Consider the following 24190-nt stretch of genomic DNA (forward strand, 5'->3'; position numbering starts at 1 on the left):
ATAAAAAACTATTTACATTTGGCTATCATGGTTTTTATTACAATGCACTGTAGCATTTTATTTAGTATATTCTGTGTATTTTCTTTATTCTAATAAAATCTAATAAAGTATTCTCCTGATATTCTTCCCATCCCCGAGGAGCTAAAAGTCATCATATTTCAGACAAAGAAACACTTTCTATCATAGGTAAGTTCACAGTGACTACCTTCTTATACATCCCTAGCTCCTTAAAATAATTGACTGGTACTTCAAATACTCCACTTACTGTATCTGTATAGAATATCACACTTGCAATGGACTGGAGGAAACTTGGTAGCTGATACAGATGGTCATCTATTGTTTCTGCTTCTGTGAGGTACATTTGCTTACAACGCTGAAGGAGCTCAACATACATGTCGTCAACATCCTTAGAATGTAGAGCTTTACAGGGCTTACAGAGAGAAAATAAAATACTGATTCAGCAACTTTGTACAGGCAAGCAAAGGCATGCTGTAGCACTAAAACCCAGCCAAGTCTTCCCCGAACCATAACAAGAATAATCTTTCAAATTTTTCCTGGAACTCAATACAAGACCCTTGCTTCCTCACAACCTAGCATCAGACGCTTGGCCAAGATTTAGTCTAAACAGGCTAACAACTATTAGTGTCTTAACATATTAAAGATTTATAAGTATTGGAGCATTAAGATCCCTTTTTCCTGTTAAAATTTACAGTATTATCTTATGTCTGTATTTACATTAGGCAATTTTAATTAACTTCTTGTGTTTCATAACATGTTTTTAACATGGTTCTTTCAATTCAGTAATTTGAAATACTTCTTTTTTTCTGGAAACAATACCTTTAACTCAATTCCTTTCTAGTTCATAACATCGAAGAGGGAGACCAGGTTTCAACAACACGCATTGAGAATTCTACAAAGCAAATGTACTCTGCTCAAAAGGTAGCAAAATGGAAAGAATTCAGCTAGTAACCAGCTATTCTATCACATCTCTTAACCTTCTCTAAATAATCTTCGAGATCATTTAACCTAATCTTTGCTTTGAGAGAGAGGGGGAAACAAAAAAAAAAAAAGGAACATCTAGCATTTTGTTATATAAAAGTTGGGGTACCATCATCAAGCACATAGGTTGCAGATATATAAACATCATCCTTTCTTTATAGAACCTTAACTTTATTGTTATATTCCCATTTTGATTGACTGCTGACAAAAATTGGAAGCTGGTTCTTAATGGTGCTTCCTGACAAACACACCTGCCCTCCACATACTTATATAATCATGGTTTCGTGTTCTTTTTAAATTTGCAGTTGTTTCACAGATTACCTCCTACTGTCCTGCAGTCAGCAGTGCATTTTGGCTGTTCTGACTGAGATTCCTGCTCTGCAAGAAACATATCTGAACTGCTTCCAGAGTAGAGCTGGCCTGGACTCTACCATCTAAATGCAGACAGAGCTAGCAAGGTATTGTCAGTACCTAGGCGATTAAGCACATCCTTAAGTTTTGTGACAGCTGTATATGAAGCTTCTGTTTTTTCCACTTCAGAACTAGTGCACAAGCAGAAGTAACTACAACCCTCAATTCTGCAAGTGGTCCCACTAAATTCAGTATGCATTTTAATAATATTCAACCACAATGTGTTTACAGTGTAGCTAATTAAGTTCAACACTTAATTCAGAAACAGAAGCATTTACACAAGCTGTATAAAATTGTAAAATGAATGGTATATGAATCCTAGCTTTAAATCTGTTCAGTACACTGCTTTATCAGAAGTTTCCCACACATACTGCTGCAAAAAGCCCATATCCACGAATGGCAATGGACAACTCTTTGTTGCTCGAATCTGTTCTTCTGATGATTCCATAGAACTGCTCCATGAAGAACTGCAACTTGCTCTTGTGTAGCTCTGCATCCTTAGCTACCATTAAAGAAATCTGTAAAGCAGATACATAAATTTCAGGATTTCCAGAAACATGAAAAAAAACATGAAAAAACTGCAGTAAGTCTGAAAAGATACCTAGCTCATAACACGAAGCACTTCAAACAAAACAATTATTTACTAAACAGATTCACTGAACTTCCAAGCACCAAAATATCCCCACTATTCCAAGAAATTTGTCTTTAGTCTCAGAGAACCCAGTGAAGCTACAATACCTGCTTGAGGAATGCATCTAGTGCAGAATGACTGGCTTTCTTCAGCTCCTGATTTGCGTGGCCACACCATTTACACATTGCTTCAAAGAGGGAGACATAGTTGTCCAGGAGCAAGGTACCAAACTGAGCAGCATGCCAGCTGAACAACTGTAAACCAGCTGCAATTTAAAAACAATTCGCATTAAAATCCAGACTTAGATTCCACTTTCCAGCACCAGACCAGACTATAAAAGTCCACATTAGGACTTTAGGCAGGTATAACTACCATGACTGGAGGGTATAAAATGTATTTTTCTAGCCATTGCAGTATCAGTATCCAAATGTTAAGAACTTAAGCATAAAAACAATCCTCTGAAATCCTCTTTTTTAATGTACACCATTATGGAAAGCATAGCTGTGTTCTGAAGTAATTTACATTAACAGTGAAAAAGAAAGGGACTCTACTGGTTACAAATAATAATACTCGACTGCACAATTCACAAGGATTTGGTTTCTGTGGTCAGGACATATGCTGAAGTCCCCTCCTCCACCAAACTGTGATGCAGACAAATAAAGAATTCAGAATATAGGTAATTTCACAATCCCAAACATAAGCACAAATGAAATTTCAAGATCCTTAATGAAATTTTTCTTTTGGCAGACTATAGAGGGTTTTACCCTTCCCAGTTCCCATGGGCCTAGCATCCAAACCTCGCATTTTTGCAATTTCTGCATAAGCCACTCACATTTCACAGGTCAATTTCTCATTTTCTTCATGAACTTCATTTGTTCCCAATTTCCTTCTCCTTCTTCCAGTGAAATTCCCCTTCTCTTCCTATTTTTTTCCCTTTAACCTAATCCACTGTCTTCTCTTTTCTCCTAATTTGCTACATTTCTCTTTTTTCTAGTCCTACCATGACTCCCTTCTCATACCACGGTTTTGTACTACTCCAGAGGGGTAAATGGCATCAAGTGTAATGACGCTGTTCACAAGCTGATTAGACCTTGCCTAGTTTAACCAAATATGTGTTTAACTCTTTAGATTCCAACTTAAAAGTACACCAGCTTTGCTCCCTGATCAGCTTAGAATACTGAAGACTACAGCCATGCAAAGACAGACAGTAAAAGATAAACAACTCCAGACAGAAGACACCACTGTATGTACGATATCCACCTCATCACGAATTGAAATAATTTACAATCTTACCTAGATGTACTGCGTATCGCTTCTGATCAACCTGTAATATCAGAAAAGGTTTGTCATATGTGATTTGTTCTTCATCAGGGCTAATTCTTTTATGCGGAACAATTAACACGTGGCAGATTTACCTGAGGGTTGATTGCCTTCATTGCAAAATCAAAAATCTCCTTTGCGGTCTGAGGATCTGTGAAACAATCCAATAATGAGTATTTCACTATTGACACACAAGAGGTAGAGTGAAGACAAAGATACTTTTATCCAAAGCTTGGTATGAAGAAGCAAAATTGGAAAGTCTTACATATCTCCTTTTAAGAGGCAGAGGTGCTTTTTCCTGAAATACTCCTAAATTTGAGAAAAATTGTACATCTACATTCATTGATTTTTCTGAATATCCATGTTTTAATACTTCTTCTAAGGGAAACATATCTCTCTATAAACTATATTCCAGATTCAATGTGGCTCTCACAACTGCCCAGTCTCTGGTTAGAAAATAGCACTTCGAACACTTACGCACAGAAATACACCACTGATGGAAGCCACTCCACACAAAGACAGACTACAAGGACCATGTCGCTGGATAGGTCTGGCTTTTGCATAAACCATCTACCAGTGGGGAAATTTTAATTCTGAGTTCACAGCAAGAAATGGTGCTGCTTGCTGGCTGTCTAACAATTAAAATACATCAAATCATATAACTGTCTTTCACATAGAAAAAGAACACACCTTCGTCCACAGATTTGGTGAAGTTGCACATGAGTGCAACGAGTCCTCTCAGACATCCTGCTACAACAGGTAGCTTGGGTCCTCTTGTAGCTGATGTCATCTAAAAAAAGTGGAAATTGAGAAAAATATTATCCTCAAGTTAAGATAAATTTACCAAGGCTTCCCAGTTCCTAGAAGTGAAGATAAAATAACATATTCCAACGTAATACAGTTATGTCAGCACCCACCTCTATGAACACAAGTATACAGAAACATCTCCTGCTCAGAAGTTTCATATCATTTGGGAGGGAGTTTAACTACAGAAGTGTAAGAAATCCTTTGAAAAGCATGAAGTTCCACCAAGACGAACCACAGCAAAACTCAGATAGCACACACCAACGTCTTAAAAGCGGAGCATATACAAAAGTAAAGCTCAGCAGAACTGTGATATTTACCTGAAGTGCAAGGATTTTGCACCTAGTAGAGACCAGATCAGAAACTAACAGTGCACGGCAATATAGCTTTTCTTGGGTGCTACTGCAATGATCATCACGTGCCATCTCTTCTCACAGTAAATTGGTTAACTCTCTGTCACCGATGACCTTGAATTTTTACTTTGAAAGCTTCTCAGAAGCAGACAACACACACTTTAACAGTCCTTAAGGAAGCATTTATGGTTGTCCAGTTAGATCCCTACAAATTGTACTAGTTACAACAGTATTCCAACACACAGCACTACACACATCAAAGGAAAAAAAAAACAAAGCAATGCAAGAGTCTGAAAAGAAATTCCAATCATACCTGTGTTTTAAGCTCTCCCAAATAAGCTCGGAATAGTTTTTCAGAGTTGTTAATCATGTCACTAGGCTGGACCTCTCCCAAAACTCCCAAAAGCTCATAAATCTTCTCCAGTACTAGAAAGTAATTTAATATTATTAAATATTAATTACTGAAATCATTACTTTGACATTTCCATTGCAATTCCTGTGTAACTTGCAACCACATGAAAACCATCCCTGATGGTTTAATTTTAGTTGGTGATTAGCATGTGGGAAAGACAGCTCTTCATGATGTACACACACACATACATATATATCTCCACATACTACGATGTGAGATGCATCCTCCTCTCACATTAATTAGTTAAACACATTCAATCTTTTTAAACATGGCTTAGAAAACTGATTAATAAAGGCCACATCCACTGAGGAAGCATTCACCACTAATCCAAGTTCGCTGCTGGCCTTGAGGTGGTTATGCTGGGTCTTTTGAGTACCATCAGGGTTAAGGCCAACAACTAGCAGAAGTTTCTAGGCTTGCGTTCAGACTAAAGAGTTCTATGCAGGCACAGGAAGTTTTGTGAGGGCTAGACCTGCCAAGTGAAGATTTCAGCTATAACCAGCCAAGACGATCAAACTAGAGCCCATATTAGTATGCTTAACATCATAAATAACATAATGAGGCAAGGCAGGAACTGATGAGCTCACATTAGGGGTGACCAGTGCAGGAACTACCACACTAAAACTGCAGCTGTAAGGACAAAACTGGCCAGGGTTGGAATAAGGTTACAAAGAGCTTTAGCAGCCGAGCTGGGGTTTACATGAACTTTGACAGGGACGGACAGCCTCTGCTTTTGATAAGAGCACCCACTGGAGGGACCAGGACTACTCCCAAGGCTCAAAGCTGTAGGGGTATGTTTGTGTATAGCGTGAAAACAGATATAGGAGTAACTTCAAAGGTTCAGCTACACTAGGTTTGCACTGAACCTGGAAAACAAAAACTAAGAGCCTAGCAAAGTTAAGTTGATTAATGACAAGAAAGCTGGAAGTACTTTCAGGATTCAGGCATTCAGGGACTAACAGTAAAAGATCAGACACACAAATACTCTTTTATAAAGTTGGGAATCCTAAACCAGACCTACGCTTACATTCAGTATGAACTGCCACCACTAAATTCAGTTATATGATTTCTCCCCTGTGTTAGCTCATACATACATACAGGTTTGCTAAGAAACAGCTAACTGTGTGATCATGATCAGAAGACCTGCACAAATTTTACTAGCTCTAAAACATGACAGCTACCATTTTTAAACACGCTTGCCTTGGGAACAACAATGATACATTTCCATGGGATATAATCCAACAAAAACTGAGTGTAAATAAAACAAAGGACATTGACAGAAAAACTAAAGCCTACCTGTATCAGAAATTTTACTTTTTGTGGCAAGTTCCCCATAAAATTTATTAAATATCTCCCAAACTTTCATTTCTTCCATCAGACAGGAACGTCGTAAACTTTGGAGCAACTAAGAAAAATTGAAAATTTAGGAAAACCATTAATATCACTACCACTATCCCACTTGGTCTAAATAAAAGCATATTTCATATGTGTAACTTCAGCTTAAGTATGCTATTCAATGAAAGAGATTTAAGGTGACTGGTCCAGGAAAGACTGAAATCTACACGAAATAACAAACTACCTTCCTATAGAGGTATAAATATAAAATTTCTAATTTTTAATATCATCTATAGATATATAGATGTAGATCTATATATCTACATCATAGGTAGATACACAGATAATCTACATATGATTATACATATATTATACACATATGTATAATATAATTATACATATTATATATAGATCATCTACATGAAAATTATACACAGAATGATTTATTTATATATATAAAAAAAAACCCACAAGAGTACAGGCTTAGCAAGTCTGCAGTAGCCTTTATCATATGGTATTTCTCTCCCTGCTGCTATTAAGAAAATACAATTCACAGAACTGACTCAGAGTAACTCAGAAGGGAGTTTTGTTTCTCATAAACAAAACTAAGTAGGTGCAAAAACATTTGCAAAACAAGAGTCTAATGCATTCTAAGGAAGCACATTATGAAATTACTGTCTCACACAGTAATTAAACTTCTAAAAAAAAGCCCTTCTCCTCCTCCAACCTTTTACATACTATGTCTAATATATTATATTATACTATATATTAATACATGATATTTTTAACTAAGAATACAATTGAACTGCAAAATTTCTCCTTAAAGGACTATAATAAACTGGGAGAGAGAAGATCTGCAACTGCCCCAAAACAACCGTGTCTTGCTCTACCAGATGAAGGAATGACATGCCCATATCTAAGCAACCTACTGGAGGAATAACAAGGACAATCTGTTGTTAAGACATATCTCTTACTAACATTTAAATATTATTACACTATCACTGTTCTCTTACTACTGCAGACTACAGATTGTCTGCATGATATAGCACAACTATTGTAATACAACAGATTTTCTACTTTTTCTAGAAACAAGGGAGATTTATTAAATGCATTTTACCTTAATCAGAAGTTCCAGAGCTGGGATTTTACATTTTGCTGCTCTCTCTTTGGTATAAACACTAATACAAGTTTGCTAGGTAGGAAAGAAAATGGAGATTATAATACTTCTAAGCAAAGAAGGGAATTCAAAGATAACAACGTATTCATCTACCTCTTTAAAGTATCTGTTCCCAACAAGTTTAAGGTTTTTAAAAAAGACTAAAACAATAAAAATACTCAGTCCTGAAAGTGGCTTCACTGACAACGCTGCAGCACTGTCTGACACAATAACAACTCCCAGCTCAAGCAAAGAAAGTGCAGTTTCTGGAATAAAAGGCACACATAGCTAATTTTCTGCCTCTGTACTATCATTCCTTACAATGTGCGTCTACTAATTTGAGATCAGAAAGTGCAGTGGTGCAGTCAAGAATTTCCACGCAAATTAGTATTATTCAGCGATCTAGACTCAAGGAACCTCTTTTTTAGAGGTATTGTAGTTTCCACCAATTTCTATATATATTGCAAAAGTAGCAACTTCGCAGGAGAAGTTTTTAAAAATCATTATTTAAAATTAACCATCACCTACAGAAACATTTAAAATGTTACACCTAAACTATGAATTTAGTCTGTATAAATCAAAAGTTATAACTATTATTTTCAATATCAATACCTGTTATGTTCTATGAAGAGAAGCTAATAAAATTAAGTCTTTAGTTGAAGAAACAATTCCATGTTTCTCTGTTGTATTAATTACACTTTATAGAATCATAGAACGGTTTGGGTTGGAAGGGAACTTAAAGATCATCTAGTTCCAACCCCCCTGCCACAGGCAGGGACACATTTCCTCTAGACCAGGTTGCTCAAAGCCCCATCCAATCTGGCCTTAAACACTGCCAGGGAGGGGGCATCCACAGCTTCTCTGGGCAACCTGTTGCAGTGTCTCACCACCCTCACAGGAAATAGTTTCTTCCTAATATCTCATCTCAATCTCCCCTCTTTCAGTTTAAAACCATTCCCCCTCATCCTATCACCACATGCCCTTGTAATAAGTCCCTCTCACGCTTTCCTGTAGGCCCCCTTCAGGTACTGGAAGGCTGCTAGAAGGTCTCCCCGGAGCCTTCTCTTCTCCAGGCTGAACAATCCCAACTCTCTCAGCCTGTCTTCATAGGAGAGGTGCTTCAGCCCTCTCATCATCTTTGTGGCCCTCCTCTGGACTTGCTCCAACACCTCCATGTCCTTCTTATGTTGGGGGCCCCAGAGCTGGATGCAGTACTCCAGGTGGGGTCTCACGAGAGCGGAGTAGAGGGGCAGAATCACCTCCCCTGACCTGCTGGCCACACTTCTTTTGATGCAGCCTAGGATACGGTTGGCCTTCTGTGCTGCAAGCACACATTGCCGGCTCATGTTGAGCTTCTCATCAACCATCACCCCCAAGTCCTTCTCCTCAGGGCTACTCTCAATCCATTCTCCGCCCAGCCTGTATTTGTGTTTGGGATTGCCCTGACCCACATGCAGGACCTTGCACTTGGCCTTGTTGAACTTCATGCGGTTTGTACAGGCCCAACTCTCAAGCCTGTCAAGGTCCCTCTGGATGGCATCCCTTCCCTCCAGCGTGTTGACTGCACCGCACAGCTTGGTGTCGTCGGCAAACTTGCTGAGGGCACACTCAATCCCACTGTCCAAGTTGCCAACAAAGATGTTAAACAGGACCAGTCCCAATACAGACCCCTAGGGAATGCCACTCGTCACTGGTGTCCACTTGGACATTGAGCCGTTGACCGTAACTCTTTGAGGGCGACCATCCAGCCAATTCTTTATCCACCGAGTGGTCCATCCGTCAAGTCCACGTCTCTCCAATTTAGAGACAAGGATGTCATGCGGGACAGTGTCAAATGCTTTGCACAAATCCAGGTAAAGCATTTTATGTCAATCATCAAGTTATTTCAGCTCTAACAGGAACACTAGAGATGGGTACGGCAGACTGGGAGGGGTGAAGGATAGTTACAAATCTGTTACGGTATGAGACTCACCAGAATTGTTTAAACCATTCGGTAAACAACTTTAGGAAATAATTTTCCTTTACCCACCTTAATATTACAGGCATAAGGATGAACTTTGTCACCAACTTTTTCCATAAAGACACAAAGAAACTTCAATGCTTCTTCCCTGCAATCTCGAAACTGAAAAGTTAAAAAAAAAAAATTAGTTTTAACGTTTATAACATGCTGTTCATGTAGCACTATCTCAACATTTCTTTAAAAATTAAAGTTTACTAACTCACCTCCTCGATGCCAAGGGACCTGTGGATAAAGACAAGCAAGCCGTGCTCTTGGGAGAACACCAGGGACAGGTGCAGCGCTGCGGGGAAGCAAACGGACCGTCAGGCGGTTGCACCGCTCAGCCAGTCCATCCCCTTGTGCAGAAGGATGCCATAACGCCTTGGGCGGGACTGATGCTTGTCACCAGAAACACCACAACTTAACGTGGGTGTTTGTGACCTCCCGGCGGGCCCAGGCCCTGCGCCTCTCACCTCAAGCGGGAGCCTGCCCTGCCCCGGGAAAGCCAACCTGGGGGCGGGTCGGCAGAGGGGGGCATGTACCTAAGTGTTTTTACCAAGCGAAATAGTTGTTTGGGGCAAGACACCGTCCCTCCCGCGAAATCAACCTTTTATGTCATGGCAGCAGCCCTCAAGTGTCGCGCTGAGTGAGGAACTGAGGGGGGGAGGGAGGAGGGCAGGGCCGCCCCGCGGGACCAGCGATCTGGTGCGTCCCCCTCTACCATTAACGAGCTCTCCCCAACCTGAGCAGCTGCTGTTTTAAAGACACCAGCGAGTCAAGGGCCGCCCCGGGCCTCGCTCAGAGTCCCTCAGCGTCCCCCAGCCCCAGCCCCTGCCGCCACCCCCCGCGGCCGGGCCGGGCCGGGCCCGAGGGCGCACCCTGCGCGCTGCCCGCCCCGCTGGTGAGGCAGGTCTCCCCCAGGCTGCGGAGCAGGCTGTAGCCGTGCAGGGCGGCGCTGGAGGCATCGCCGGGCTGCAGGCAGCGGTGCAGCTGGTGCAGGCACTCCTGGACGCCAGCCATGCTGCCCCGGGCCGGCAGCGAACGCAGCGGCGCGGAGCAGGGGGAGGCGGAAGCGGGCACGAAAGGCCCGCCCCCGGCCGGATCCAACACAGCCAGCCGGGGGAGGACACGCCATGGCGTCAGGAGAAACGCGGGTAGACCTCGGCCAGACCATTCCGAGAAGAGGCGAGCGTCACGATCGTCTAACGGACGGTGACAGAAAAGCGGGTTTGGCGGCATCTTTGTGCCTTTCGCCGCAGGATCGGCTCAGTACACGCACATGCAGTAGTAATGTCCCCCCGGTCCGCGGAGAATCCTGACCCCAGGACTAGTTTTGCCGCGAAATTCGGTCCGATGCGTACGGTTCCACTCTGGGCTGGGGGGAGGGCGATATGCCGTTACTGAGTACAGCTTCCATCTCGTAGCACAAGGAGTACCCTGCAGTATACTTCTGTCCGTACTGTAGCACCTCGAGCAGGGCGCGACCCTCACTTCGGGAGCCCGAAGGGTTCATCTCCTTCCTCCTTTCTTTCTCCGTTCCCCACCCCTCCCTTTCTGCCTCCGTTGGGCGCTCCCGTTGCGATCACGCCTACCTATTGGCCAGAAAGCCCGCGAGAGCGCGCGCACACGACTCGCTTGGCGCGGAATATTCTCGGGGCAACTTGGGGCCGCAGCCGTGTCTGAGGGTGCGGATGCCGGCAGCTGCCCCTCGCTTCCCGGCGGCTCCGCGATTGGCCTCTGTGGGGGAAGGAGACCCGCCGGTGTGGGCTCGGCCGGTGGCGGAGCGTCCGCAGCCCGCGTTCTTTTCGCCGCCCCCCTCCCCGCCCGCAGGTAGGGCCGCCGCCGAAGCCGCAGCAGCGCCATGTCGTCGCCCGCCTCCACCCCCAGCCGCCGCCGCGGCAAGCGCGGCCGGGGCAGCAACCCCCCGACTCGTAAGTGCTGGGTGGGAAGGGGTCGGCCCGGGGGCGGAGGCGGGGGGAGCGGGCGGGTGTTGGCCGCCTGGCGGGCTCTCGCTCGGCTGCCCGCCCGCCGCCGGGGCAGCGGCGTGTGCCCCCCGCCGTCCTGCCTCGGTCCACCTTATGCCGTGGGGCGACGATTTAAACGCCGGCTCCGGGTGTGCTTGTGTCTTGCAGCGCAAGATGCTCGGTCTCCCCCTTCGCAGAAGCGTAGGACAGACGACTCCACCTCCACCGGAGACCTGCAGCCCATGCCCACCTCCCCGCCGGCCGGCGTGCAGAGCCCCAGCGCCCCCGATGCTCTCTTCTCCAGCCCCCCGCAGTTCCGCCACTCCGGTACGCCGGGGCTCGGTGCTTGGCTCGGGCCGGGAGCGGGCCGTGCCGCTCCGCTCGGGTGTGGGCTAGCTGCGGCGGGGGGTGCTGCAGCCCGGGGAGTGCCTGGGCCGCTGTGCAGCGAGAGGCTGGAAAATCCTCCTAAAAATGAGTTTTGTGTCAAGTTTCTCATTCGAGTTTAGCATAGTGAACAGTATGGGAATGTGGTCTGTCAGGGGGGCAGATCTGCTGTTGTAGCTTCAAGTTATAGAATCACAGAATGGTTAAGGGTTGGAAGGGACCTCTGGAGATCATCTAGTCCAACCCCCTGCCAAAGCAGGTTCCCCTAGAGCATGTTGCACAGGGTTGCGTCCAGGTGGGTTTTGAGTATCTCCAGAGAAGGAGACTCCACAACCTCTCTGGGCAGCCTGTTCCAGTGCTCTGTCACCCTCAGAGTAAAGAAGTTTTTCCTGTGTTTCGATTTGTGCCCATTGCCCCTTGTCCTGTCTCTGGGCACCACTGAGAAGAGTCTGGCCCCCTCCTCTTGACACCCACCTCTGAGGTATTTGTAAGCATTGATAAGATCCCCCCTCAGTCTTCTCCAGGCTAAACAGACCCAACTCCCTCAGCCTCTCCTCATAAGGGAGATGTTCCACTCCCTTAATCATCTTCGTGGCTCTGCGCTGGACTCTCTCTAGCAGTTCCCTGTCCTTCTTGAACTGAGGGGCCCAGAACTGGACACAGTATTCCAGATGCGGCCTCACTAGGGCAGTGTGGATAGGGAGGATAACCTCCTTGACCTGTTGGCCACACTCTTCCTAATGCACCCCAGGATACCACTGGCCTTCTTGGTCACAAGGGCACACTGCTGGCTTATGGTGAACTTGTCCTCCAGAACTCCCAGGTCTTTCTCTGCAGAGCTGCTTTCCAGCAGATCAACCCCCAGCCTGTACTGGTGCATGGGGTTATTCCTCCCTAGATGCAGGACCCTACACTTGCCTTTGTTGAACTTTATGAGGTTCCTCTCTGCCCAGCTCTCCAGCTTCTCCAGGTTTTACTGAATGGCAGCACAGCCTTCTGGTGTATCAGCCACCCCTCATGGGAATATATATATCAGGGATTATACCTTATGCTCTTATGTATTTCTAGAAAGAATAAAGTAAATCAATAAAGTTATTAATGCAGAAAGAATTAGTTTGATTGCCATAAAAAGCCTCTCATGCTTTTATAAATAGGATTGGTTTTAATTGCAGTAGCTGGTAATTGTCATGTCACTTGTTTTACTGCCACAAAAATATTGAAAAATGTGTTTCATCTAAAAGGCTACATTTTGACTAGCAAGCTTTACTAGAACTTGGGATCTTTAAGAAGAAATGTTAATGCAAAGAAAAGTTCTAGGTAGACTTGCAACATCTTTATTGTTTCTATTTTAACAAAACAGTGGAATTGATTGATGCTTCTTATTTTGTGACAGACTTAAAAGAATGATGAGAGAAATGCAGAGGCTGAATTTTAGTCTGCTCTAAATGTAAAATGTCGTGATAATCATAATAAACCACTTTTTTTTTATAGCTATTCCTCTTGACTTCGATATCAGTTCACCTCTGACTTACGGCACACCCAGCTCCAGGGTAGAGGGTACTCCACGAAGCGGTGTACGAGGAACTCCAGTTAGGCAGAGACCGGATCTCGGGTCTGTCCGTAAAGCCAGACAAGTCGATTTACACTCGGATGGGGTAGGTAGATGTCTCAGATTTTGTATCTGACAACTTCTTTTTAAACAACTGTATACATATTTGTATGTGCTTAATTTGTTTCCATGCAGCCGTCTGAGGATGTAGTAGCAACCGAGCAATCTCTTGGACAAAAGCTTGTTATTTGGGGAACAGATGTTAATGTAGCCTCATGCAAAGAGAAATTCCAGGTAGGTTAACAACTTGTTTTTTTCCTTTTTTTAAATGAAAAGCTAGTTTGTATTAAACAAGTATATTAGTTTAATCTGGTACAAAGTAGGTGTTTGTACTACTAAATTCTGTTCATCTTTCACTTCTGTCTTCCTTTTACCTGACATTCAGAGATTTCTTCAGCGTTTCATTGATCCGCTAGCTAAAGAGGATGAAGACATTGGCTTGGATCTTAACGAGCCACGCTATATGCAACGACTTGAAGAGGTACCTGTAACACAGCGCAATCTAACTTTTCTTTTTTATTCTGGCGTGCCATTGAGCTAAAGATTTTCTTTTCAAATCCCTTGCAGATTAATATGGTTGGGGAACCATTCCTGAATGTTAATTGTGACCATCTGAGATCATTTGATGAAAATCTTTACAGGCAACTGATCTGCTATCCTCAGGTGAAGTAGTGTGCTTGTTTTCTGGCTTTCAAGTGGCCCTGTCATATTTCTGGTTTTTAAGGTGTTTGTTTAAATGCAATGTGTACTTTGTATGTTCAGTGTAATCTCTGTGGCTTTTTTATTTTACTTAATATAAAACGTCTTGTTTCATAGGAGTTGATTATAGATATTACAGTGCATGCAAAATTAGCTGCAGTGTCTGGAGTCTTGTACTTTTTTTCCTTTTTTTTTTTTTTAATTCCTTTGCAGTACTCGAATAAATCTGATCTAACCAGCAAGTTTTCTGTTATGCAGGAAAATGCTCAGCTGGCAGAACTTTTAGTCATTCCTAGCTGATCAGCAGCCCATAAAATGCTTTATGCAAAAATATTTAATTCTCTGATTATTTTTTTTTTAACTTTAAAGCTTAACTGTTTCTAACAATTTTATACAGGAAGTTATCCCAACATTTGACATGGCTGCCAATGAGATCTTTTTTGATCGTTACCCTGATTCAATATTAGAACATCAAATTCAAGTAAGGCCATATAACGCACTGAAGACTAGGAATATGAGAAGTCTAAACCCTGAAGGTAAACTTTTGATTACCATGTTAGAAAAGAATCTTAAGGATTTATACGAACTTCTTGAATGTTAACACAGAATTACATGAGGACTGTACAAAACTGTACAGTCTTTTGGTCCATCCAGACCAATGTCTTTCATCTGTGTAAGTCTGTTTGAGAAGCAAATGTTTTAGAGCCCAAATGGAGAATAATCTATCCATAAAGGCAATTTTCCTGGCGTCAGCTACTCGGGTTCTTAGTTCTGCAAGTGCGAAGGATTCTTTCTTTTGTATAAATACTTCTGTAAATGAGAATATTTGTACTACACATTTATGATCCTTTTTGCTTTGTCTTAGACAAAATACTAGTACCTAACTAAATGTCTACCTCCCACCTAAAAACTGGTGTAATGTGAAATTTGAAGGTTATTTTAAATTTTAAGAGTATGAAGTGATGGCACGAGTCTCTATGTTTTGTAGATATTGATCAACTTATCACCATCAGTGGTATGGTCATAAGAAGCTCCCAGTTAATTCCCGAGATGCAGGAAGCATTCTTTAAATGTCAGGTTTGCGCTTTTACCGCCAGAGTAGAAATCGATCGTGGCAGGATTGCTGAACCGTCAGTATGCAAGAACTGTAACACAACGCACAGTATGGCACTGATACACAATCGATCCATGTTCTCGGACAAACAGATGGTATGTTGGCTTAGGTAGTGGCTAACATTAAAGAGTTTCTTCTAGTTTTTGCTCTCCCACCTCCCTAATATCATCAATATCATTAACGTATATATCTTGAAACTGAATGTTTTGAAAAGGGAAAAATGTTTTGGAACACGAAAATGGGTGAAACAACTTAGTGAAAGGGTAAGTCTACTTTGGAGAACAAATGCATTAAAAGCATGAAATGAAGTATGTACACATCTTAACGTTTCCATATGGAAGCCCCTTTACCTATAGTATATCCACTTCTGTCTGGACTAGATGAGCCTTGTCTGTAACAACATGTTAGCCATACCAGTAGCAACCCGCAGAATTCTCATTTTCATCCTATCTTTTTATTAGTAATCAGTTTTGCTGTTTGGGTGGGGGTATTTTGTTCTTGAGCAATGTTCTGGATTCAAAATGATGCTGAAGACTCTGCTAATACAAGATTCTGTTGTATGTTCTGTGGAAAAGCTTTGCTTTTTTGAAACTAAAACGTAAGCGTGTTTTGCTAGATCAAACTGCAGGAGTCTCCTGAAGATATGCCAGCTGGACAGACCCCGCATACGGTTGTGCTGTTTGCTCACAATGACCTTGTTGATAAAGTTCAGCCAGGTGATAGAGTTAATGTCACAGGTAAAATTTGGTTTGAGTATTTGCATCCTCTTTTTTCACTGATCTTAACTGTCTATAAAGGAACCTGATGGGATGCACCTGCAAGTGCTGAGGGAGCTGGCCACTGTCTTTGCAAGGCCACTCAGTTATCTCTGAAAAGTCATGGTGACTGGCTAAGCTATTGGAAGACAGCCAATGTCACTCCTAGAGCAAGGAGGAGACCTGGGGAACTACAGGCTAGTCAACCTCATCTTGACCCCTGGGAAGGTGATAGAGCCAATAATCCTGGAAGCCATTTCTAACCATATGAAGGACAAGAAGGTGGTTGGGAGTAGTCAGCATGGATTTACAGTGGATAACAACCTTCTACAATGGAATGAGTGGAGCAGTGGATTTTACTTATCTTGATTTTTAGCAAGTCTTTTATCACTGTCTCCCGTAACATCCTCATAGACAAACTGATGGTGTATGGGTTAGATAAGTGGACAGTGAGATGGATTTAACTGTCAGGACTGCTGGGCTCAAAGCATTATGATCAGTGGCACAAAGTCCAGCTGGAAGTTGGTCACCACGGGTGTACCCCAGGGGTCAATACTGGGGCCAGACACTGTTGGATATCTTCACTAATGACCTGGATTATGGGACAGAGTGCATCCTTAGCAAACTTGCAGACAGAAACAAAACTGGAAGGAAGCAGTGCTTGGTAGACCAGCTGACTGGTGCCAACAGCTTCCTGGGCTGCGTTAGGAGGAGTGTTGCCAGCAGGGCAAGGGAGGTGCTCCTTCCCCTCTGTTTAGCCCTGGTGAGGCCACATGTGGAGTGCTGTGTCCAGTTCTGGGCTCTCCAGTACAAGGGAGATGTGAACATACTGGAGTGAATTGAGCAAAGGGCCATGATGATAATTGGAGCCTCTGTCATACATGGAAGGGCTGAAAAAGCTGGGACTGCTTAGCCTAGAGAAGAGAAGGCTCAGGGGGATCTTACCAGTGTGTTTATAAATATAATCTGATTTGGTGTCGGGGGGTGGTGGTGTCAAGAATACAGAGCCAGACTCTTCTCAGTGGTGCCCAGTGGCAGGCAGTGGGCACAAGATGAAATACAGGAAATTCCAGTTAATTATAAGAGAACTTTTTTTACTGTTTGGGTGGTCAAGCCCCGAGAGTCTGTGTGGAGTGTCCATCCTTGGAGATATTGAAAACCTGACTGGACATGGCCTTTAGCAACCTGTTCTAGTTGACTCCAGTTTAAGCCCATGATTGGACTGGACAATCTCCAGAGGTCCCTTTTGACCTTCACGATTCAGTCATTCTGAGAATGTAGAAAGCTTTACTTTTCAAGGGAACATATAAAATTTTCAGGTTTTGGAATTATTGTCTTTCTTCATATCTAATGCTGTGATTAAAAATTGTATTTAGGTATCTACAGGGCAGTCCCAATTCGAGTTAATCCAAGGATCAGCAACGTAAAATCCGTCTATAAGACCCACATCGATGTCATACACTATCGCAAGACAGATTCAAAACGCCTGCATGGTGTTGATGAGGAAATGGAGCAAAAAATGTTTACAGAGGAACGTGTGCAACTTCTAAAAGAGCTTTCGAAAAAACAAGACATATATGAGCGGCTTTCTTCAGCATTGGCCCCAAGTATCTACGAGCATGAAGATATCAAAAAGGTGAAAAATTCTGTATTTCTCTTGTAAAACATGTATTTCTATGCAAGTACATCTGTAATTATTTGTTAGAAAATGACTCAAGCCTTCAAAATTCAAAAAACTGTATCTTGAGCAGTCTTAAAATGCCATGGTCTTGTCAGGATGGAGTTGGTTATAAGTGTATCATAATTCTTTTCATGATCAAGGAATGTTAATTAGAGGGAAGATACTGAAGAGGTAGGAAAGCAGTAGAACTGGGAAAACTTAATTGCGGGATGCATCTTGGGCATTGCTTGAATGTTCAGATTACTGGTGATCAAAGAAAAATAAGTAGCTATAACATAGTCAGTGGTTGCTGAAAAGAGACATCCACAAGAGGACAGTAGCTTTAAAATGACATTTGGTTGACCCTGACTTATGGGATGTCAAAACAATTACTTAAGTGTATCCAAGAAGGGACTGTTCGAATATAATGTTCAACTGAGGTGTTACAACTTTTTCATTGCAAAACCTCGAGTCAGTAACGTCAGACACCAAACAATCCTCTTCAAGTATATTCCTTTGTTCTTTCTTTACGGATTTATACCTTATCATAGTTCCCAGGTTTCTGAAATGGCTAGAAGTTAAATTAAAAACCATACAATGATTTCCTGCTGAAATGGAAATACAATAATGATAATTCCATTTGTTGCCTCCTTAGCACACTAATAAGGCACACAGAGTGTAGTGGGTGGAGCTGAGGAATGCTAGGGACCCTTCATCAAGGGAGATTCTTCAGGTTCTGACCAAAATCTGTTCACAGCAACATATAAAATTTCTATCTTCAATACTTGAAAGTGCTTGAAACCCACCTGTATTGGAGCACCAATACTTGGGGACCTGGAGGAAAATAAAATAGGGCAGGTCATGCTTCTGGGAACTACTGAACAGGTTTTATTGACCTCCACGAGTTGTTCTAAGTGAATGAGAACAGAACAAATACAAATAGCTCATTCCATGCCTCTGCAAGGTTTCTGTGCTGTAAGAAATTGTGCAGAGGCTTTACATGAAGTGTTGTACAGTTCTTGCTCTTTTCCTTGCTGTTTCCAGCTGTCGTTGTTGCTGACTATCACTTTTTTCACGGACTATCCAGCTCATATATACTGCTAGAGGAAAAAAATAAAAAGAATACTGGGAAATGGTGAATTTTTAAACAGTAAACTTGAAAAAAAATCCTCCCTGATAATTCTAGATAACTGATAAAAATACAAGCATATGTTTATACTAATAATTCCAGTACTTTCAAACTACTCAAAGTTAATTACTTTTATTTCTTTACTAACACTGCAAGCATACACTTTTTTTAGGAAGTATAAAGGTAGAAGCATTAGTAAATTCCGATGAAGTAAAGACCTTAAACACTTTTAATCTTTATGGGCAAGTAAAGAACTTTTATTGAAGTAACGTTGTAATACAGGAAAGCAGTTTTCCTGAAAAGAAAGTTATACTTGATAAGTCTTGACTAAAAACCTGATAAAAATGGCACTTCTTTAATTATTTGAAAGACTTGTAGTACTTTTGGTCCTACGTTAAACATAGCCTTAGGGAAAACAGTAGTTTATTATGACTTTCCTGTTGTCAGCAGAATTTGGTATCAAAATTTTGATTACATAAGTTTTTGAATAGATTTGTAGCAAATCTAATTTGAAACTTTAATTATAAGCTGAGTTTGTTGGACCTAGCGTTTAACTTATATGCTTGTAATTAACTGGAATTGAGGATACCTATAAAGAATGAAACCTTTTAAAGACTTCTAAAAGCAGTTTAAAGTGTTTTCTTCCATGTCTGAGTCATTTAGCAGTGTTTTAGTTCATTAGATGTTTCAGTTCAACAGTTGGGTTTGCTTTGTTAACTATACAAGAGGTGATGTTTTGATTTTTAAAGACAATATTTTTGTAGGGTATTCTGCTTCAGCTTTTTGGGGGATCAAGAAAGGATTTTACTCACACGGGAAGAGGTAATTTTCGTGCTGAGATCAACATTCTCCTCTGCGGTGATCCTGGTACCAGTAAATCACAGCTGCTCCAGTATGTGTATAACCTGGTTCCTCGAGGCCAGTATACATCTGGCAAAGGCTCAAGTGCAGTTGGTCTTACTGCGTATGTGATGAAGGATCCAGAAACACGGCAACTGGTTCTTCAGACGGGTGCTCTAGTACTTAGTGACAATGGCATTTGCTGCATTGACGAGTTTGATAAAATGAATGAAAGCACAAGATCAGTCCTACATGAAGTAATGGAACAACAGACTCTCTCCATCGCGAAGGTAAGCATCTCTCTGATTCCCGGTTCTTTCCACTACGTATGGTATATGCTAGGCAGCTTGAAACCGAAAAGTTTACCAGAAGGACAAAGGATTACACTTTTCTGTTGTTGTCAGTAGATCAATCCTACATTATGTAACAACTCGTTTACAAAAGAATACAGCTTTCTTAGCAAACTGTAGTATTTCCAGGTGCTTTTGTTCTTGCTTTACTGTAAAAGGCTTTTACAATGCAGTTTTTTACTGCAGAACCCATTTAATAACATTGGTGTTCTCAGGAAGTTGGAGGAAAAATGTTTTGGTGGCACATAGTTGCAGTTGGTTTCAGAAATGTTTTTCATTTTGACAGGCTGGAATTATTTGCCAACTGAACGCTCGTACCTCTATCCTAGCAGCAGCTAACCCTATAGAATCACAGTGGAATCCAAAAAAGACTACTATTGAAAACATTCAGCTTCCTCATACGCTCTTGTCAAGGTATTGAACACGTGCTTGCGTGTCTCATTTTTACAAGAAGTTATACTTGCTCTTGTGAAAATCGTTAAATATAGTAGAACAGAACAATTGTGTTCTTTGTAGCATAGTGGAAAACTCTTATAGCACTTATTTTAAATGCTGTTCTTACACCTTCTAGGTGAGCAGACGAACTGCCTTTTTAGTATTCACACATTGACCTTGAACAGAAGAGGTGATGAAATCTGTAGGATATCTTTATTTACTTTTATGTTGTTGTTTTTCTGTTGTTTCATAATTATCTCATAGAAGAGAGTTATTCTGAAACTTACAGTATTGATAACCTCAACAAAAACTCAGGATGTTTTTCTTAGCTCCGTAAAATTTCTAAAGTGAAACATTGATGGTCAGGGAACTTGCAGTGGAGGTGGTAGAATCTGAAGATCTGTGCCTGCTTCATGTTCTGTAAAATTCAGTCGGGGAGGTGGCAGTTTTAGTCTTCCGGGTGATAGCTGTTAGAACAACGTTTAGTGTCTGCTGATAGAAAATTAAGCTATGTGCTGCAGTGGCATCTTGTGATGAATTCTTACACTAACTGGAAATTTGAAGTACACTGATGGTATAGTGGATATTCTGAGAACACTTATGGCTTATATTTCAATTAAGAGCTGCTTAATTTAGCCACTTAGTGACAAATGGTACCTTAATACAGGTGTACTGAATGAAACTAGGCTTGAGCAGCATCTCAATTCCACCATTTATTGGATTTAAGCTTATGAAAATACACAATTGGCTGGCTAAAAATATATTATTCATGTCTGCCTATAGCTGAGCGTAGTTGCTTATATTGTCAATTATAAACCATTTTCTTCAGGATTAAACTGCAGGTGCTTGTTTATTTATACATATATTTACTTGCTTACGGTTTTTATATGCATAAAATAACTATATAGGTATGTGTCCTATTTGCTGTTGCCTTTCAGGGAAGTTTCTTTAGCAGCAAGTTTGTTCTGTGTATTTGGGGGGTGTGTGTGTGTGTGGTTTTTTGTTTGTGTTTTTTTCAAGAAAACAAAAACTATCAGCTTTGAACATGGGATCTGAATTTTGCAGAATGTATCTCACCTTCAAAGTTTCAAGTCCATAGGATGAAAGCAAATCCCCTGTGCTGTTCTGTACTTTCAGAATTCTAGAAAAATTATCTTTTCAGTTTAATAGAGCAACTCCTACTTAGAGTATGAATTAATAGTCGAATAACTCCCACCTGTACTTAAGTCAAAACCCCTAAAACAAAACTACTTTAAATGGCAAGAAAGTGTAAATGTTAATACTGGATTCTTATCCTGTTCAGATTTGACTTGATCTTTTTAATGTTGGATCCACGTGATGAAGCTTATGACAGACGTCTTGCTCGCCATTTGGTTTCACTGTACTACCAAAGTGAAGAAAAGATGGAGGAGGAATACATGGATATGGCAGTACTGAGGGATTACATTGCATATGCTCGTAGTTATGTCAATCCCAGGTTAAGTGAGGAAGCAAGCCAAGCCCTTATTGAGGTAAAGGAATTGCTGTTAAGAATGTTTAGAGTCTTTCCTGACTTGTCAAAAATGGCAAAATCCCCTAGAATATATGCTTTCTATCTACATACTTTTCTGTAAGATCCTTCAAAAAATCTCTAAAAATCACCAGCATTTAAAAGGAAAGAGGGATCAGTAAAGAAGTTGTTCTGCACTCTAATCTGTAGCTTTTAGATGTGTTTGTTTGGTTCCATCACATAAAAGCATAAAATTCTACTGAAACAAAATAAATGTGTCATCACAGACATAAGTACTACTATGTTAAGACTAGTCCTACATTTTTAAAGTGATTCAAAACAATTCATTATCAGGGCTTAATTGCTTTATAATGGAAAGAAGCATATGTGATGTGGTTATCCTTCATTGCAGAAGAATTGTGAAGGTATTTGAGCAGAAATGCAGTATTCGGAATGGCTTGCCAGAGTTGCTCATGTTCTGAAATAAGAGGTGGGGAATGAAGGGGACTCTGAAAATAAGGAATATAATAGGATTTGCTGAAATATTTAGTGACTTACTCCTTTTCAGGCATACGTGGACATGAGGAAGATTGGTAGTGGCAGGGGAATGGTTTCTGCATATCCTCGACAACTTGAGTCTCTTATCCGACTGGCAGAAGCGCATGCTAAAGTACGCTTTTCTGAGAAAGTGGAAACAATTGATGTAGAAGAAGCAAAACGCCTCCATCGAGAAGCACTGAAACAATCTGCTACTGATCCAAGGACCGGAATTGTGGACATATCCATTCTCACTACAGGTTTGTGTTTCCATAGTGTTAACGCTGGGATGCTCTTGGGCTTTTGTCATTTTTAAATGTAACTTAACCTGTCCTCCTTAGTTCATTTCTAAAAGGTACTTTCTTTCCTTTTATAAGGAATGAGCGCAACAGCTCGTAAGAGGAAAGAGGAGTTGGCTCAAGCCTTAAGGAAGCTTATCCAGTCAAAGGGTAAAACACCAGCTTTGAAGTACCAACAGCTTTTCGATGATCTCCGAGCACAGTCTGATACAGTAAGTTTCCTGCTTCGTTTTTACATTTTCATTAATTTTTAAAAGCATGGTGTTTTTCCAAATCAACATTCTCGCCCTCAAGTCACATTATGGAGGGAAAGGGAGACATTAGCTTTTTCAGCTGATGTGACCAGAAAGCCAGTTCTGCTACAGATAAGAGCTGAATCTTTGCTGTATCTTCGTTTATTCTGGCTTCTGAAATAGCAAACTCAGCTTCAGGGTTCCAGGCCAGATTTCAAATCGCAAAAAGAACAAACTAAGACTTAAAAAACCTGATAAGAAAATCCGTAGGAAGTAAGGCATTTTTACTGTCTTTGAAGTATTTTCCCCCCCCCTCCCGTCTTTACTTGATTTACTTCTTTTCTTTAAGGCTATCACGAAGGAAATGTTTGAAGAAGCACTTCGTGCCTTGGCTGATGACGACTTCTTGACTGTGACTGGGAAGACTGTTAGACTGCTGTAAGTCAGCTTTTCCTTGTGAGCCGACTGTCACAGCTTTTGCTTCGCCTTACTTAAGATGGTGTCAGTCTGCAAGATCTTCGAGATCTGGGACTATCATTTGCTATGACCAGCATAGCCTTTCCTTGCAAGCCAACTGTCATGACTTTACTTTGCCTTACAATATTGCCAGTCCGCAAGATTTTTCAAGATTTGGGCTATCGTTTGCTAGAAGTGTAGCAACGATTAAGTGGCACTTCTGTCAGCCCAAGATGTTACAGAGGACCTAAAAAATCCTCAGCTGAATAATGCTATTTACATTTTAGCTAAATGTAATTACTAATATGTCAAGTGCTATGTGTTTTTATGAGGTTTTGTAGAACATGCTAACAATGTTGTATGTATTTCAAGTTGAATTGTAAAAATTCATCTTAAACGACTTTTTAGTAAATGCAATTTGACTATTAGTATTGCTGTAATCTGAAATAAAGTTATTAGACTTAAAAGGGCTCTTTAGCATTCGTTTCAAGTGAAAATGAGCATATCCTGTGCTGAGCACTTTTCAACCTAGAATTCTGCGATTTTTAGGAAGTTCTTTGTGAGAGCATGAAAAGAGCTTTGCTTTTTTTTTTTGTTTGACTTGAGTGTACTTTGGTAGTATCCCAATGTAAAAAAAGGCAGATAGATTCTACTTGAAACCAAATTTTCTTACTGCAATTTTAAGCATGACTGGATAAATTAAGATACCCACCTTCGGTGTAATGTCATATAATCTGTGCTGAAAGAACAAGATCCAGTAGCACATGACTGGAGAATCTTCCCACGTTCTAGCCAGGGTAGATGCTCTCAGCCATTG

The 24190-nt window shown here is 41.3% G+C and overlaps 2 protein-coding genes across 2 annotated transcripts in view; one reads left to right on the forward strand and one right to left on the reverse strand.

Moving 5' to 3' along the window:
* PRKDC (protein kinase, DNA-activated, catalytic subunit) overlaps window positions 1-10570 on the reverse strand; it is an 85241-nt gene extending 74671 nt beyond the window's left edge. Inside the window, 13 exon segments of the mRNA XM_068395724.1 lie at window positions 266-430; window positions 1782-1928; window positions 2149-2306; window positions 3335-3365; window positions 3457-3512; window positions 4052-4151; window positions 4832-4944; window positions 6227-6335; window positions 7383-7457; window positions 9451-9543; window positions 9645-9721; window positions 10299-10507; window positions 10509-10570. Of these exon segments, the coding sequence (XP_068251825.1) occupies window positions 266-430; window positions 1782-1928; window positions 2149-2306; window positions 3335-3365; window positions 3457-3512; window positions 4052-4151; window positions 4832-4944; window positions 6227-6335; window positions 7383-7457; window positions 9451-9543; window positions 9645-9721; window positions 10299-10507; window positions 10509-10555 (1380 nt within the window). The 5' untranslated portion in view covers window positions 10556-10570.
* Window positions 10571-11090: 520 nt separating this feature from the next.
* On the forward strand, window positions 11091-23736 carry MCM4 (minichromosome maintenance complex component 4). The gene is made up of 16 exons (XM_068396349.1): window positions 11091-11351; window positions 11553-11711; window positions 13260-13423; window positions 13513-13611; window positions 13763-13858; window positions 13945-14040; window positions 14474-14612; window positions 15065-15285; window positions 15807-15927; window positions 17322-17581; window positions 19499-19864; window positions 20211-20338; window positions 21663-21870; window positions 22417-22645; window positions 22763-22896; window positions 23267-23736. Exons 1-16 carry the CDS (start codon window positions 11282-11284, stop codon window positions 23357-23359), a joined length of 2583 nt encoding a protein of 860 aa, XP_068252450.1. The 5' UTR covers window positions 11091-11281; the 3' UTR covers window positions 23360-23736.
* Window positions 23737-24190: the final 454 nt, after the last annotated feature.

The sequence above is a fragment of the Nyctibius grandis genome, chromosome 3 (assembly GCF_013368605.1).
Source record: "Nyctibius grandis isolate bNycGra1 chromosome 3, bNycGra1.pri, whole genome shotgun sequence".
Taxonomy (NCBI): domain Eukaryota; kingdom Metazoa; phylum Chordata; class Aves; order Nyctibiiformes; family Nyctibiidae; genus Nyctibius; species Nyctibius grandis.